This window comes from Leopardus geoffroyi, chromosome B1, assembly GCF_018350155.1.
Source record: "Leopardus geoffroyi isolate Oge1 chromosome B1, O.geoffroyi_Oge1_pat1.0, whole genome shotgun sequence".
NCBI classification, from domain to species: Eukaryota; Metazoa; Chordata; class Mammalia; order Carnivora; family Felidae; genus Leopardus; species Leopardus geoffroyi.
In genome coordinates, this window is record NC_059327.1 from 187,569,394 (window position 1) to 187,582,236 (window position 12,843).

The 12,843-nt window shown below is 40.4% G+C and overlaps 1 protein-coding gene across 3 annotated transcripts in view; it reads right to left on the reverse strand.

Annotated features, from left to right (window-relative positions):
- LOC123596119 (cytosolic beta-glucosidase) overlaps positions 1-7,085 on the reverse strand; it is a 133,213-nt gene extending 126,128 nt beyond the window's left edge. For 2 of the 3 annotated variants that reach the window (XM_045474387.1, XM_045474385.1), the window contains exon 1: positions 6,901-7,084. In XM_045474387.1, coding sequence (XP_045330343.1) covers positions 6,901-6,958 — 58 coding nt within the window. In that variant the 5' untranslated portion in view covers positions 6,959-7,084. Of the gene's footprint in view, positions 1-6,900 lie in introns of all 3 variants that reach the window. The other variant, XM_045474386.1, reaches the window with a different exon arrangement.
- Positions 7,086-12,843: the final 5,758 nt, after the last annotated feature.

Sequence of the window (12,843 nt, forward strand, 5' to 3'; positions counted from 1 at the left end):
ATGTTTACAACAACCCCAAGATAGGCACTATTATTGTTCCCATTTTACACATCAGGAAACTGAGGCCTGCAAAGCTCAGGTATCTCCCAAGATCCCTGACTGGTGGAGTCAAGATTCAAACCTAGCCAGTTTAATTTCGGAGCTCTTGTTATCTCTCACAAAATGGAATGATGTGGTCAGAATTTGAACAGACCACACTATAAGCACTGTGCTGGAGAGACTGCAGGAGTGTAGAGGAGCGAAGGGTATTTCAAGAAGATAAGTGCCAGTGAGTTCCAGAACTAAAGAAAAGGCAGTAGTAATGGAGGAGAGGATGTAACCAAGAGGTTAAGAAGAGATAGAATAAAAAATAATTGGTTAAATAAAGAAGAGAGTAAGAGGAAAAGTCTAACATGAGTCCCAAAGTGCTGGCGTGGGCACTTTGTGATGGCCTAATAATTTTTAAAGAACCACTTGACCTTGTGCACCAGTGAACTTACCTGGAAAGCAACCCCTACCAGATGGGCAGGCCCAGGAAGGAACAGCACAAGTAATGCTTTTTATTTTCCAGTACAATGCTGACACATACTCATCCAAATAAACAAATGTCCCATCTTAACTGATGAATTTGGTGGTGACAAAAACAACAACAACAACAACAACAACAACAACAACAAAACTCATGCACAATTATGTAGGCTAATATATAGAACCCATACTCCAAACAAATGATTGAGGTACAGCAATTTTTTCTTGTTCTTACTGGTTAAATATATTGAATCACATTTAGTTTTTCATGTAACATCCATGAGCACTATAGAAAGATAAGAAAGAAAAAGCACAGGCTGATGAGAAAAGATGCAGACATGTTATAGCTTATCAAGATAGTTGTTAAGTGTCATAAAAAAAGCCAAAACCATTTATAGAACACTCGTATTCAGGTGAAAAATATAAAACGGTATGTGTGCATAAAAGTCTATGGATGGGGGCATCTGGTTAGCTCAGTTGGTTAAGCTTCTGACTCTTGACTTCAGTTCAGGTAATGATCTCCACAGTCCGTGAGATTGAGCCCCAAGTTGGGCTCTGTGCTGGCAGCACAGAGCCTATTTGGGATTCTCAATCTCTCTGCCCCACCCCCACTCACACGCATCCTCTCTCTCAAAAATAAATGAATAAACAAATGTATACAAAAAGACTAGAAGTATATTAACCATGAACTTGAAGAGAAGTGGGGGCAGGAAGCATGAAAGTAATAAACAACAATCAGACAGAGAAAGATAAATACTGTATGATCTCACTTATGTGAAATCTTAAAACAAACAAACAAACAAAACTCATAGAAAAAGAGATCAGGTTTGTGGTTACCAGAGGCAGGAGGTGGGGCTTTGGGGATGGAAGAAAGTGGTCAAGAGGCACAAACTTCCAGTTATGACATAAAATAAGTACTGGGGACACAATGGACTACACGATGACTACAGCTAAAACCCTGCTACATTTGCCAGTTGCTAAGAGAGTAGATCCTAAAAGTTCTCATCACAAGGAAAAAAATACGTTTTTGGTGAGGGCGATATCTATACGAGATGATGGATGCTAACTAGACTTATTGTCATGATCATTTCCCAGTATGTCTAAGCCAAATCATTATACTATACACCTGAAATTTATACTGTGTGTCAATTACATTTCAATAAAATTGAAAAAAAATTGACTTCATAAAAATACAAAATCCTAAAAAAAAAAAAAAGCAAACAAAAATATTCTTTAAAATCCTCATTATCTGGAAGTTATTGAGATCTAAATCTTGTCTCTTTCTCTTCATATATAGTCCTTTATGAAAAGACTGACTGTCAATAGTTCCCACCCACTTACACAGAACCCTACTTCTTATAAAACCAGTCCTGTTTTAGTTAAATAGAACTATTTGACTTTTAAAAACAACCTAACTCAGACACTGATATCAACATAATCTTTCATTCATGAACATGAACAGGCTCTCAAGGATCACCAGACATTTGACAAAAACAAATAGCATGAAATATATGCAAAAAAATCTCAAAATCTTAAAGTGATACAGAGGGAAGGAAGGAAGGAAGGAAGGAAGGAAGGAGGAAGGAAGGAAGGAAGGAAGGAAGGAAGGAAGGAAGGAAGGAAGGAAGGAAGGAAGGAACTTAATTTTTTAAACAAGCATTCTTAAAAAGATCTGAGGTGTGATTACATCCAGAAAACAAAATACAGCTTCTTAAAACTGAAGCAATCAAAGAATAAATTTGAAAACGTAAAACTATGATTGCCACAATTAAATATTCAAGAGGAATTGAAAAACAGAATGAATGAAGATAAAGTCCAAATTAGTAATCTGGAAGAAAAGGTTGAGGAATCAACCCAGATCCAGAGAAGTACAAAATGTAAGAAAAAATGTCTCCCATATTCACCCCATGAAGTTTCAATAAAAAGAGATCAGCATTGGGAATTCTACAGGTGAGAAATCTGAGGCTTAGAGAAGTTAACTCATTTAACTCTCCAGCAGTATACAAATAGAATCAGGCATATTCCAGATGTGTCTTACTCATAAGCCCAAGACTGAAATTTAATCAGTACCTGTAAGAGTGGCCCCACTCTGATTGGTTCATGTAGGTGCCAGCCTGATCAATATCAGTAGTTTACAGCTGGCCTCCACTCTTAATGGTCAATGAAGATGATAGTCTGCCCCATACCAGTTGTTTATGGCTGGCATCCACTCTCACTAATCAATGCAAGTGCCAGTCTAGTCTATACCCATTCTTTATAGTCATTATCTTCTTGGGTAGTGAATCAGTTGATGAATATTTGAACATCATCCCTGCCCCAGCCCATACTCTTTCAATGATGCCTACATACTTCCATGGTACAATCAAAAAAAGGGATGGATTAAATATGTGAGGGGGATTAAGGAGTGCACTTGTTGTGATGAGCACAGGGTGTTGTATAGAAGTGTTGAATCACTATATTTCACACCTGAAACTAATATTGCGCTGTATGTTAACTAATCAGAATTTAAAGGAAAACTTAAACAAAGGGAGGCGATCACTGAGATTTTTGTGGGTCACAAATTTGAACCTGCGGGGAAGAAATAAAGGTGGTTTCTGTCATATCACCCTTTAAGCTATGAGAAATTTCATGAATAAATGCTTCCCTCTCTTCTTCCTTAAGCAGCCATGCTTTAAGTCTTTTTTCTCTCCTTTCCCAGGTGGTCCAGACAAAGAGTAGATCTATCTGGTAAACTCTATCTGGTAAACTCTGTCCTAGAAGACTACCACAGGCAGTCATCCTAAACTGGAATGTTTAAGGGGTTTAGCAGAAAACAGGAATCAAGATAAACAGGAAGTGGTCTAAAGAAATATAGGGCCTGTGCTGACATCTAAAACGTGTAGGTGTCATATGCCTCTGGCTCAGGTTTGTGTAGACTAGATGAGTTTTTAAAAAGGACTAGAGAGGAAATAGCCTGAATAGAAATCACCACAAATGGGATCTAAAACCAACTTGAAAATTCAGCTGCCCTGTTTATTCTCCCACTTTTAAAATGCAAACATAACTCCAATTTCTTAACTATAGCATTCCATCTTTGACATACCAAGGCACACAGAAGGCCAAAATTTGAGCTCAGCCCCAAGTTCTGCCAACACAAAGCCAAAGTTAAAGCTAAATCAACATCCAAACATTATATTGGTATCCAGTGCAGCATCAAAGGTTGATAATGACATTCATAAAACTGAGGCCTTTTCCTCCCTAAGAACCACAAACTCAGATCCCACCAGGAGGTGTTGACGGAGTAGTTTAGACTTTGCTTAGGATTTGTGGGATTCTGCAGATCTTGTTCACCCCTTAAGAGCCTTCCCTGAAATCACTGGGAGTTATAAGCTCATAAGAGCTGTAGAACTGGGTCCTAAATGTTATTTTCATAGCTCCTCTGTGGCCTACCGAGGGAGTAAACAAAATGCCACTAAGCTACCTGCTGTTTTGTGTCTCTCATTCCCTCCAGCCAAAACAGAGGCAGAGGTGACTTCACAAAGGGTTAAAACTCATGAGAAATGTTTTTTTGTAATTAAAATACTGCAGGAGACTCACTTCTGTACCAACAATGATTATCTGCCTTTTTTTCCTGCCTCTTCGTCTAACAAACACATTTTACAGGTTTTACAACGTTCTTTACAACTCACCTAAAACACATAATTTTCCTCCTGCTTATATCACTCATTTATTATTTATTTATTAGATTTATATTGTGCTTTCCTCCAAAAGGCTCAAAGCACCACACAGCCAACTCTTATATAATAAACATTTCGTTAAACTCTTCTTAAAAGCTATAAACAGGGAAGTAGCCAGAGTGGGGGCATGAAGGACAGTAAGAAGGAAGAATCAAGGGTCAAGTGAAATAAGCAACCAAGTAATCAATATATTAGCAGGCCCGATGATCAGAAAGTCCTGTCCTGACCCACCTACAAAGACCCTGACAGTGCCTTCTATTCTGAGTAACAGAGCCAAAATACCCTATTTCTGTGTGGGGGTGAGGCATGGGTATGCCGGGCAGTGGGGAGGCAGGGGAGTATGCTCATTATCTCTCAGGGCTAGCAAGAGGGTATGTGAAAACAAAGATACCTACACAGACAGCTGTGTTTTGAAAGCCAGTGGAAAGACATACATGGTAATGCTTTATCACACATAGCCAAAACGTCAGCTTTTTGTTGTTTTTTTTAACAAATACAATTTGCGTTTCATCCTCAGTTCTGTTGAGGGTATGTGACTTCTTCCAACGGTTCTGTAGACTTTTGGAACCAGGGCAACCTAAAAGTTCGAGGATTCTCAAAATCAAAAAGTGACAAGGCAACTTCAGCTTTTAAATCCCAGGTCACATTGATTTGACAATGCCGTATGACAAAGCCACTGACATCCCGCAGGTGTGATCTGCACCACAGTGGAAGGGGAGCTACACTCTCCCAGCAACTGCTGGTGGAACTAGTCCGGAATGAGCAAAGAGGGAATGTATTCTAACATGCAGAAAAAGGGGAAATCACCATTCCCCTTAGGTGGAGCAGACAATGTAACTCTCCCGTCAGTAAAGGAGTGGAAGAGACCACAGCCAGGAGAAAGAATCACCATGATAGGATTAGTGTTGCTGCTCTTATGCTCCAGGCTCTCTTGTGCTCCCCTTACACATGCTAAACTCTATAATCCTCAGAACAAACCTACAAAGTGGGAATGACCACTTTCCTAATTTTATAAATAAGGAAACTGAGGCTTAAGTTATTTGCCCAAGGTCACTCAGTTAGTAAGTGCCTGAGCTAGGATTCAAACCTAGCATAGAAGCATAGGTGGAAAACCACAAACATAAAAAAATCATTCTGTGAGTTGACAAGGAGAGAAGTCATGTAGGATCAAGTCTCCCCACTTCAACGCTGCTAGAGAGTTAACAGCACAGTGGGAGGTTAGGGGCCACAAATAAAAATCCCAAAACAAGGCTGCAGCAAGCTCAGTACAGAAGGGCATGAACAAACTGCCTCCAAAAGACAGAAGAGCTATGGCAACCCTGAGGCCCTGTGAAGACAGGAGCTCAGAATGAACCGGTAAGGTTATCCCTAGGTTCTACATGAAAAGGACCTGGAAACTGGCAGCTGAAATCTATGATATCGTCTTGTATAACTGATTGCAGATTTATGCCAAGTTAACTTGTAAGTTCTACAGAGTCATCCCCAGAAATCCTTTTGTAACCCCCTCAATATAAAGACCATGCATTGAGCACTTACTAGGTACCAAGCATTTGACATACGTCATCTTATTTTTGTTGTTGTTGTTGTTGTTTGTTTTTAATATGAGAGAAAAAGAGTTGGGGAGAGGGGCAGAGGGAGAGAGAGGAGAGAGAATCCCAAGCAGGCTCCACGCTCACTGCCAAGCCCCCCACAAATGCAAGATCATGACCTGAGCTGAAATCAAGAGTCAGATGATCAACCAACTGAGCCACTCAGGCAATTCCACATCATCTTATTTAAACCTCACAGCAATGATATAACATAGATACCCTAATTTTCCCCATCTTACAGATTGGAAGCACAGAGAGATTGAGTAACTTGTACAAAGTCACACAGAGCTAGTAAAAAGTAGAGTTTGAGGAGTCACGTGGCTTGTTCTGGCCCCCAGAACTGTGAGAAAATAAACCCCCCAATTTATGGTAATTTGCTACAGGAGTTCTATGAAACTACTACAAGAAACTCTTTTAGCTTTGTTTAGCCCAGAGTTTCCCACATGGAAAAGATATGTATATATGGAGCACAGGCTCATCAGTAGTAGGACAGAGACCAGGGCTCCAACTCCATTAGACCTCCAGTTCCATCCAGGGTGCTTTCTCACACCCTGCGGTTGTCCCCTGCACTTATCAGCTGCCCCAGAGATGGGATGGCACACTAGACTAGTCTCTGCTTTTTAGCACTAAAAGTAGAACCAGACACCTCTTCCAACGGATGAACATCCTCTAATAAAGTCTCTTGTATTCCTTGAAGAAATTTACTGAGTATTTTTCCAGCCAACAGTGGAAATTAACTTTTTGTTGTTGTTGGGGGAATTTTGGCAAGAGTGTTCAAGAAATCAATGACAAAAGCAGCTAGTCCAAGGTAAATTGATGTCTCAGATAAACTTGAACTTACTGAAATTACAGGTGCAGCTCAGTCGTCAACCCCTCACTACCACCAACCTTGCCGAAAGAAAGGGACAAAGGAATGTGAGCCTCTTCTGTGTGAAAAGTGACAGTTTCACTTCTACGATTACAGACTCACTAATCCCTTTCCTTCTTTTCCTTTTGCCTCCTCAGCCTCACCCTCTTCCCTAGGCACACAGACCCCACCAGAAGTAATTCCATTCCAGCCCTAGTGAAGGGGAAGGAGCTTCTCCTACCTTCCACTTGATAAGCTGCAGTGGACGCCCCCCATCCAAATCCTGCAGGGAAAGCCATATTTTCAGAAGACGGCCAGCTAGACACTCAGCCAAATGGGAGTTCTGTGCCCTTTAGTCAGAGGAGCCCAAGAAATTGTGCAAACAGTATGGGGACTCACCCTGACCAAAGTCTCAGAATGCAGATGTGTATGCAAACAAGAAGGGAGCCAGATTAAATGATCACACTTGACTGGCCTTGGCCTTGATACAAATCCAAGACACTTTGTAAAGGCAAGCATTTCCACTTTCTTCTCTGGGCACACCCTGATTTTAACAGAGTTAGACCAGCCTGGATGCTTTGGCAGGGCACCCATTCATCCAATCTTATCCGTTTTATTAAAAAACATGGACATTGTTTTTAAAAGTCACATTATCCTACTAGAATTCTCCCTTAGCCAATTCCTCCCAATTCCTAAGCCCCACTCCCTACAAGTAACAGTTTGCAACTGTCTCTTCTGGAATTTTCTCCCATATTATTTAAACAATAAACTGAGATTACTGCTTCTTTGTTTTCAATTTTAGATAATAACGATCGAATTCTGGATATAGAGGTAGAAGATCAAGCTCACTCTGTCTCCCTCCCTCTGGCTCTCTCTCCTCCTCCTCCAACATGCTAAATAAACACTTGATATTGGGGCTCCTGGGTGGTTCAGTCAGCTGAGTGTCCAACTTCAGTTCAGGTCATGATTATCACTGTTTGTGGGTTTGAGCCCCACATCCAGTTCTGAGCTGACTGCAAGGAGCCCACTTCAGATTCTGTCTACCTCTCTCTCTGCCCCTCCCCTCCCTTGCTCGCTCTCTCTCTCTCTCTCCCCCTGCATCTCTCAAAAATAAATAAATAAACTTCCAAAAAGTTAAATAAATACTCGATACTTACATTACTATGACCATGTATGGTTCAAAGCGGAGCCGTGAAATAATGGACCATGCTTACGTGCAACCTTTTATTTTCTCTGGGGTTAATCAACTGCCTGGTTTTTATATTGAATTTTCTGTATACCTATCACTAATTCATCCCCAAACACTCTGAGAGAATGATAAATCTCTGATGTTCAAACACTTCTATTTTCCTGCTCATTCTGCACGGTTGTCGTTCAGGCCACCACAGAGCTACGTAATCTGCAACCCCATCACCTCTTCTCTGTGCTTTCTTCCTCTTTGTCTTTTCTCCGTGAATAACTTTCTGATAAAGGAGGCATGAGAAGTAACTTTTTGGAAACTCTGTAGTTCTGGAATTATCTTTATTCTAATGTCACGCTTGATATGTAGTTTGACCACTATGGGATTCTATGATGGAAATAATTTTCACTCAAATCTTTGCAAGCATTGGTTCCTGGCCTTCTAGCTTCTGGTGTGGCTATTGAGAAGTCTGATGACAACCCAAGTCCTAATCTTTTATATATAACCTGTTTTGTAACCCAACCCCCCTTCCCTGCCTCCCAGGCGTCTATTTCTGAAATCTCACAGTCATGTGCCTCGATGTGGGACTTTTCCTCCACTGTCCCAAGCATGCAGCATATGTATCACAGTAACTCAGAATGTGGACAAGAGGGGAAACTGAGGGGTGCATGAGAAGGCTCTGTACTATCTTTGCAACTTAGCTGTACATCTAAAATGGATCCTGAAACTGATATAACACTGTATGTTAAGTAACTAAAAATAAAATTAAAACTTAAAGAAATAAAAAATTCTTTTTAAAGGCAAAATAAAAAGTTCATTTTTTTTTTAACTGCCTGTGGAGAGAGGAGTTAGGCAAAATCAAAGTGAGGCTAGTTACTTATTCAGTTCCCCTACATCAGCTTTTAAATCATCCTACACTGTGTAATGAGAGGAACACAAGATTGGAACGGGGTATAACTCATTTCAAATCCCACCCTGTCCAGTTATCCTAACCCTAAGAAGAAAGAAGAGGTTAAATATAGAAAGAAATAAGAGAAGACATTTAAAATATTTAAAGGTACATGTTTGGTGAAATAAACACAAAAAATACAGGGCATACTATTAAAATTAGGCCCTATAGTCATTCAGTTCTGAAGCAATCATCATAAACTGAATGAAAAAAAAATGAAATATTTTCATTATGAAACACTAGATGGCAGTATTGCAATTATTTTAGGTTTACACATTGCCCTTCGAAGTGTTACTAAAATTTAGTTATCCCACCAAAGACCACCTTCCCCTGCAGCCCCTAGCTAATTGCTACTGTCCTTCTAATGATTTTTCTCCAGAAAGAACAATCTCCCTTCTTAGCACTCCACAGCCTCTGAGGTTACTTGACCACAAATGGCAGAATATAATTTCTTTCGCCTCTGATCTGATTCTCTACTATGGCATTCTCAAGCAATTTGGCATCAGGACCTCGTACACTCTTAAAAATAATTGAGGCCATTAAAGAACTTTTTAAAATGTGAATTATACTTATCAATATTTACCATTTTAGAAATTAAAACTGAGACTTAAAATTACCGATGATTTCATTTAACATATAGCAATAAAAAGCAGGCAACAGAAATAACATATTTTATGAAAAGTAATCATATGATCCAAAACAAAAACATTTAGTGGGAAGAGTGTTTTACATTTTTGCAAATTCCTTTATACGTGGTTTAGGAGAAAACAGCTGGGTGCCCATAGCTGCTTCTTACTCTATTTGTTGCCTGTGTAAAACTCTACTGCACACTCAAACAGCTGAGAATAAAAAAGGAAAATCATGTCTTCATATTTATGAAAATAGTTTTGACCTTGTGTATCTCCAAAAAAAAAGTCTCAGAGACTCCAAGGGATCCGTAGACCACACTTTAAGGACCTGAGCTTTCCTGGTAGACCACACTTTAAGGACCTGAGCTTTCCTGGTAGTCTCTTCCTTCCTCTCTTCCAGTACCTTCCTTTGCTATCCACAATCCTTTTGTATTCTTCTGCCCTTACAGAAAATTCACACTACTAACAGTCCCTGCACTGAAGTCCTAATGGATATACGACATATAAATATGCAGCCACAATACTGAGTAAAAATTATCTTATTTGGGGCTCCTGGGTGACTCAGTCGGTTGAGCACCAGACTTCAGCTCTGATCATGATCTCACAGCTCGTGGGTCCAAGCCCCACGTCAGGCTCTGTGCTGACAGCTCAGAGCCTGAAGCCTGCTTCAGATTCTGTGTCTCCCTCTTTCTCTTCCCCTTTCCTGCTCACGCTCTGTCTCTTTCTCTCAAAAATAAATAAATGCTGGGGGAAAAAAAAGAATTACCTTATTTGTTTACTTTCTTTATACAAAAAGAATTCTGATTTTATGGCCTATCTAACAAAACTGGCTATAATTTGTCATTATGTAGGTCCCCTCCACTTCATTTTAGGGCCATTCAAGAAAATTTAGATCTTATGAAGACCAAATTTTAAAGATGCTTAGTGTCCTCATTCTCCCATCTCCTAGTTTGGGCCCATCTTGCTCAATACCAAAATGTCCACTTTGCAAGCCTGCCATGGGTCCTTCAAGCCCACTTACTCTCTGCTCGTGAGGCACAGAAATCCCTCTCAATGGGTATAAATCTGAGACCTTAGGTTCAATTCCCACCTCAAAACCACACAGTAATTCCTTTGAGATCCTGCCACCTTCCCAGGGTACGGGCTCAGAATAGCACTCCAGACCCTGCTATTCATGAGAGTCACCAACCTGTGTCCACCTTCCAACTGGAGGGAAATAAGGTACTTGCATTATGGTTACTTGCACAATGGCTATCAGAATGTATGCTCTCACTAGACGTCCTAGGAATCCCAACAGACTATATATCCAGTGACCTCTAGGTAAAAATATGTCTTGCAGAAACTCTTCTCTTTGTTAACTGCAAAACAAGCCATTCTTCAAGGATTCAGCTCAGTAGCTATGACTTTCACTCTCCCAACTTACAATGCTGACAGTCAAAAGCCCTGGCTTTCAAAATGTTCCTGTGTACCTGTGTCAGGAGAAAAGCAAGGTTCTAAATAAGCATTTTTCAGTCTGCAACAAAGACTCCTCTGCATTAGCCAAAACCTTGTCCAGCTGGGCACACAATCAAACCACATTTGTCAGCTCCCTTATAGTTAGACGAGGTCACAAGACTGTCTTGACCAGCGGAATGTGGGCAGAAATAGTGTGCACCACTTCCGGGCCAGGTTGCTGAGATCTGTCTGCCCACATCATCACCTGTGTTTCATGCATAATACCATCATTCTCCTTTCGTCTACTGACTGGATACACAGGCTACAGGCTCCACTGAAATCTCTGAGGCCCTAGGCAATCCTGAGATGGAAGGAGCCTGGTTCCCTATATCACCGCATGGAGCAGGGCAAATGCTCACTCCATAAGCAACCCACTTTGGTTGAATGAGAAATAAATGTTTACTTTGCTAAGCCACTGAGATTGGGGAGTTGCCAATAAACACGCGTTCTGAACAATGACTATGATTTTTAAAAAAGAAGCCTAAGAAAAAAGTTTAATTACTTCAAAGTATTTTTCCCCCCTAGCAGGGAGACTCTTTGGTCATATCACATCACTGGAGAAAAAAGACAGTGACAGGGAAAGAGAAGGGGGTGGGGCTAGTATGAGGTAAACCAAAGGGCAAATCTACCCCAGGTTGTTTGTGCATTGGATTATTCATCTTGACTTTCTGCACTTGTCAGGAAAGATCTAGTCAAAACTTGACGTTGAAGAGGCACATTTTACAAAAGTGCTTCCCAAACAGAGCCCTTGATTCCTGAGAGCCATCAAGCTATTTTTAATATTTCAATAATTATAATTGCAATTGTACATTCGCTTCCTTTCAGGTCTCCTAAGCTTTCTAAAACTCCAATTTTATTACTTTAGGCTGGAATTATATGAACTCATTGTGGTAATACCAGTTTTTTTCATGCATGAAAATACAAAAATGAATTCTTTATAACAATGCCCTCAGTTTCTTAGTAGATAGAATCTGTTAAAACATGAAGTCCAGAAAGTAAATCCATTATAAATGGAATCTTTGATTGTGAAATTCCTGACAACCATGATGTGTGTGCTCACGTGTGTGGGAGACAAGGGGTAGGGGCATTTATTAATCCAGACCACCTAGGATTCAATCAACTCAAGCTTCTGTTGGTAACAGAATCTGACTTTCCTTTGGCTCTCTGCCTTTCCCCTGTGCAGACCACATAATTCCAGAAAAGCTGACACCGCACCACACCCAATAATCCACCAGCTCTGGGGATTAATTTTAGGCCATCTTCACACCTCTCATTGGTTAAGGGATTGGATTAAAGGTGGGCTTGAAACCCAATCAAACAATAAGATATGAGAAAATGTACTTTTAGGGGTTCTGAGTAAGAAGTTTTTTCACTCGGGGAGCCTGAGTGGCTCAGTCGCTTGAGCGTCTGACTTCCGCTCAGGTCACGATCTCACAGTTCGGGAGTTCGAGCCCCGCGTCGGGCTCTGTGCTGTCAGCTCGGAGTCTGGAGTCTGCTTTGGATTCTGTGTCTCCCTCTCTCTCTGCCCCTCCCCTGCTCTGTTGGGCTCTGTCTCTCTCTCCAAAATAAATAAACATTAAAAAAAAATTTTTTTAAGTTTTTTCACTCTTCTATAGAAGTTACCTAAACAGACATCCTCTTCCTGCTACACATGAATATGGAAGTTTTTGGCAGCCATTTCATAAACATAAAGAGGACTACCTTTGGGATATGGAAGAAAGACGGAAGGAACTCTAATTGCCTTTACGGTTTAGACCTACTTGGATTGGGTTTCCTATTAGTTGCAACCAAAAGATTCATATACAGTATATATATGTTGTGTGTCTATATCTGTATCTGTCTCTGCATATACATACATATATATGTACATGTGTATATGTGTGCAATATGTATGTGCATGTGTTCATATTTAGCCATGCATATGGTCTGATG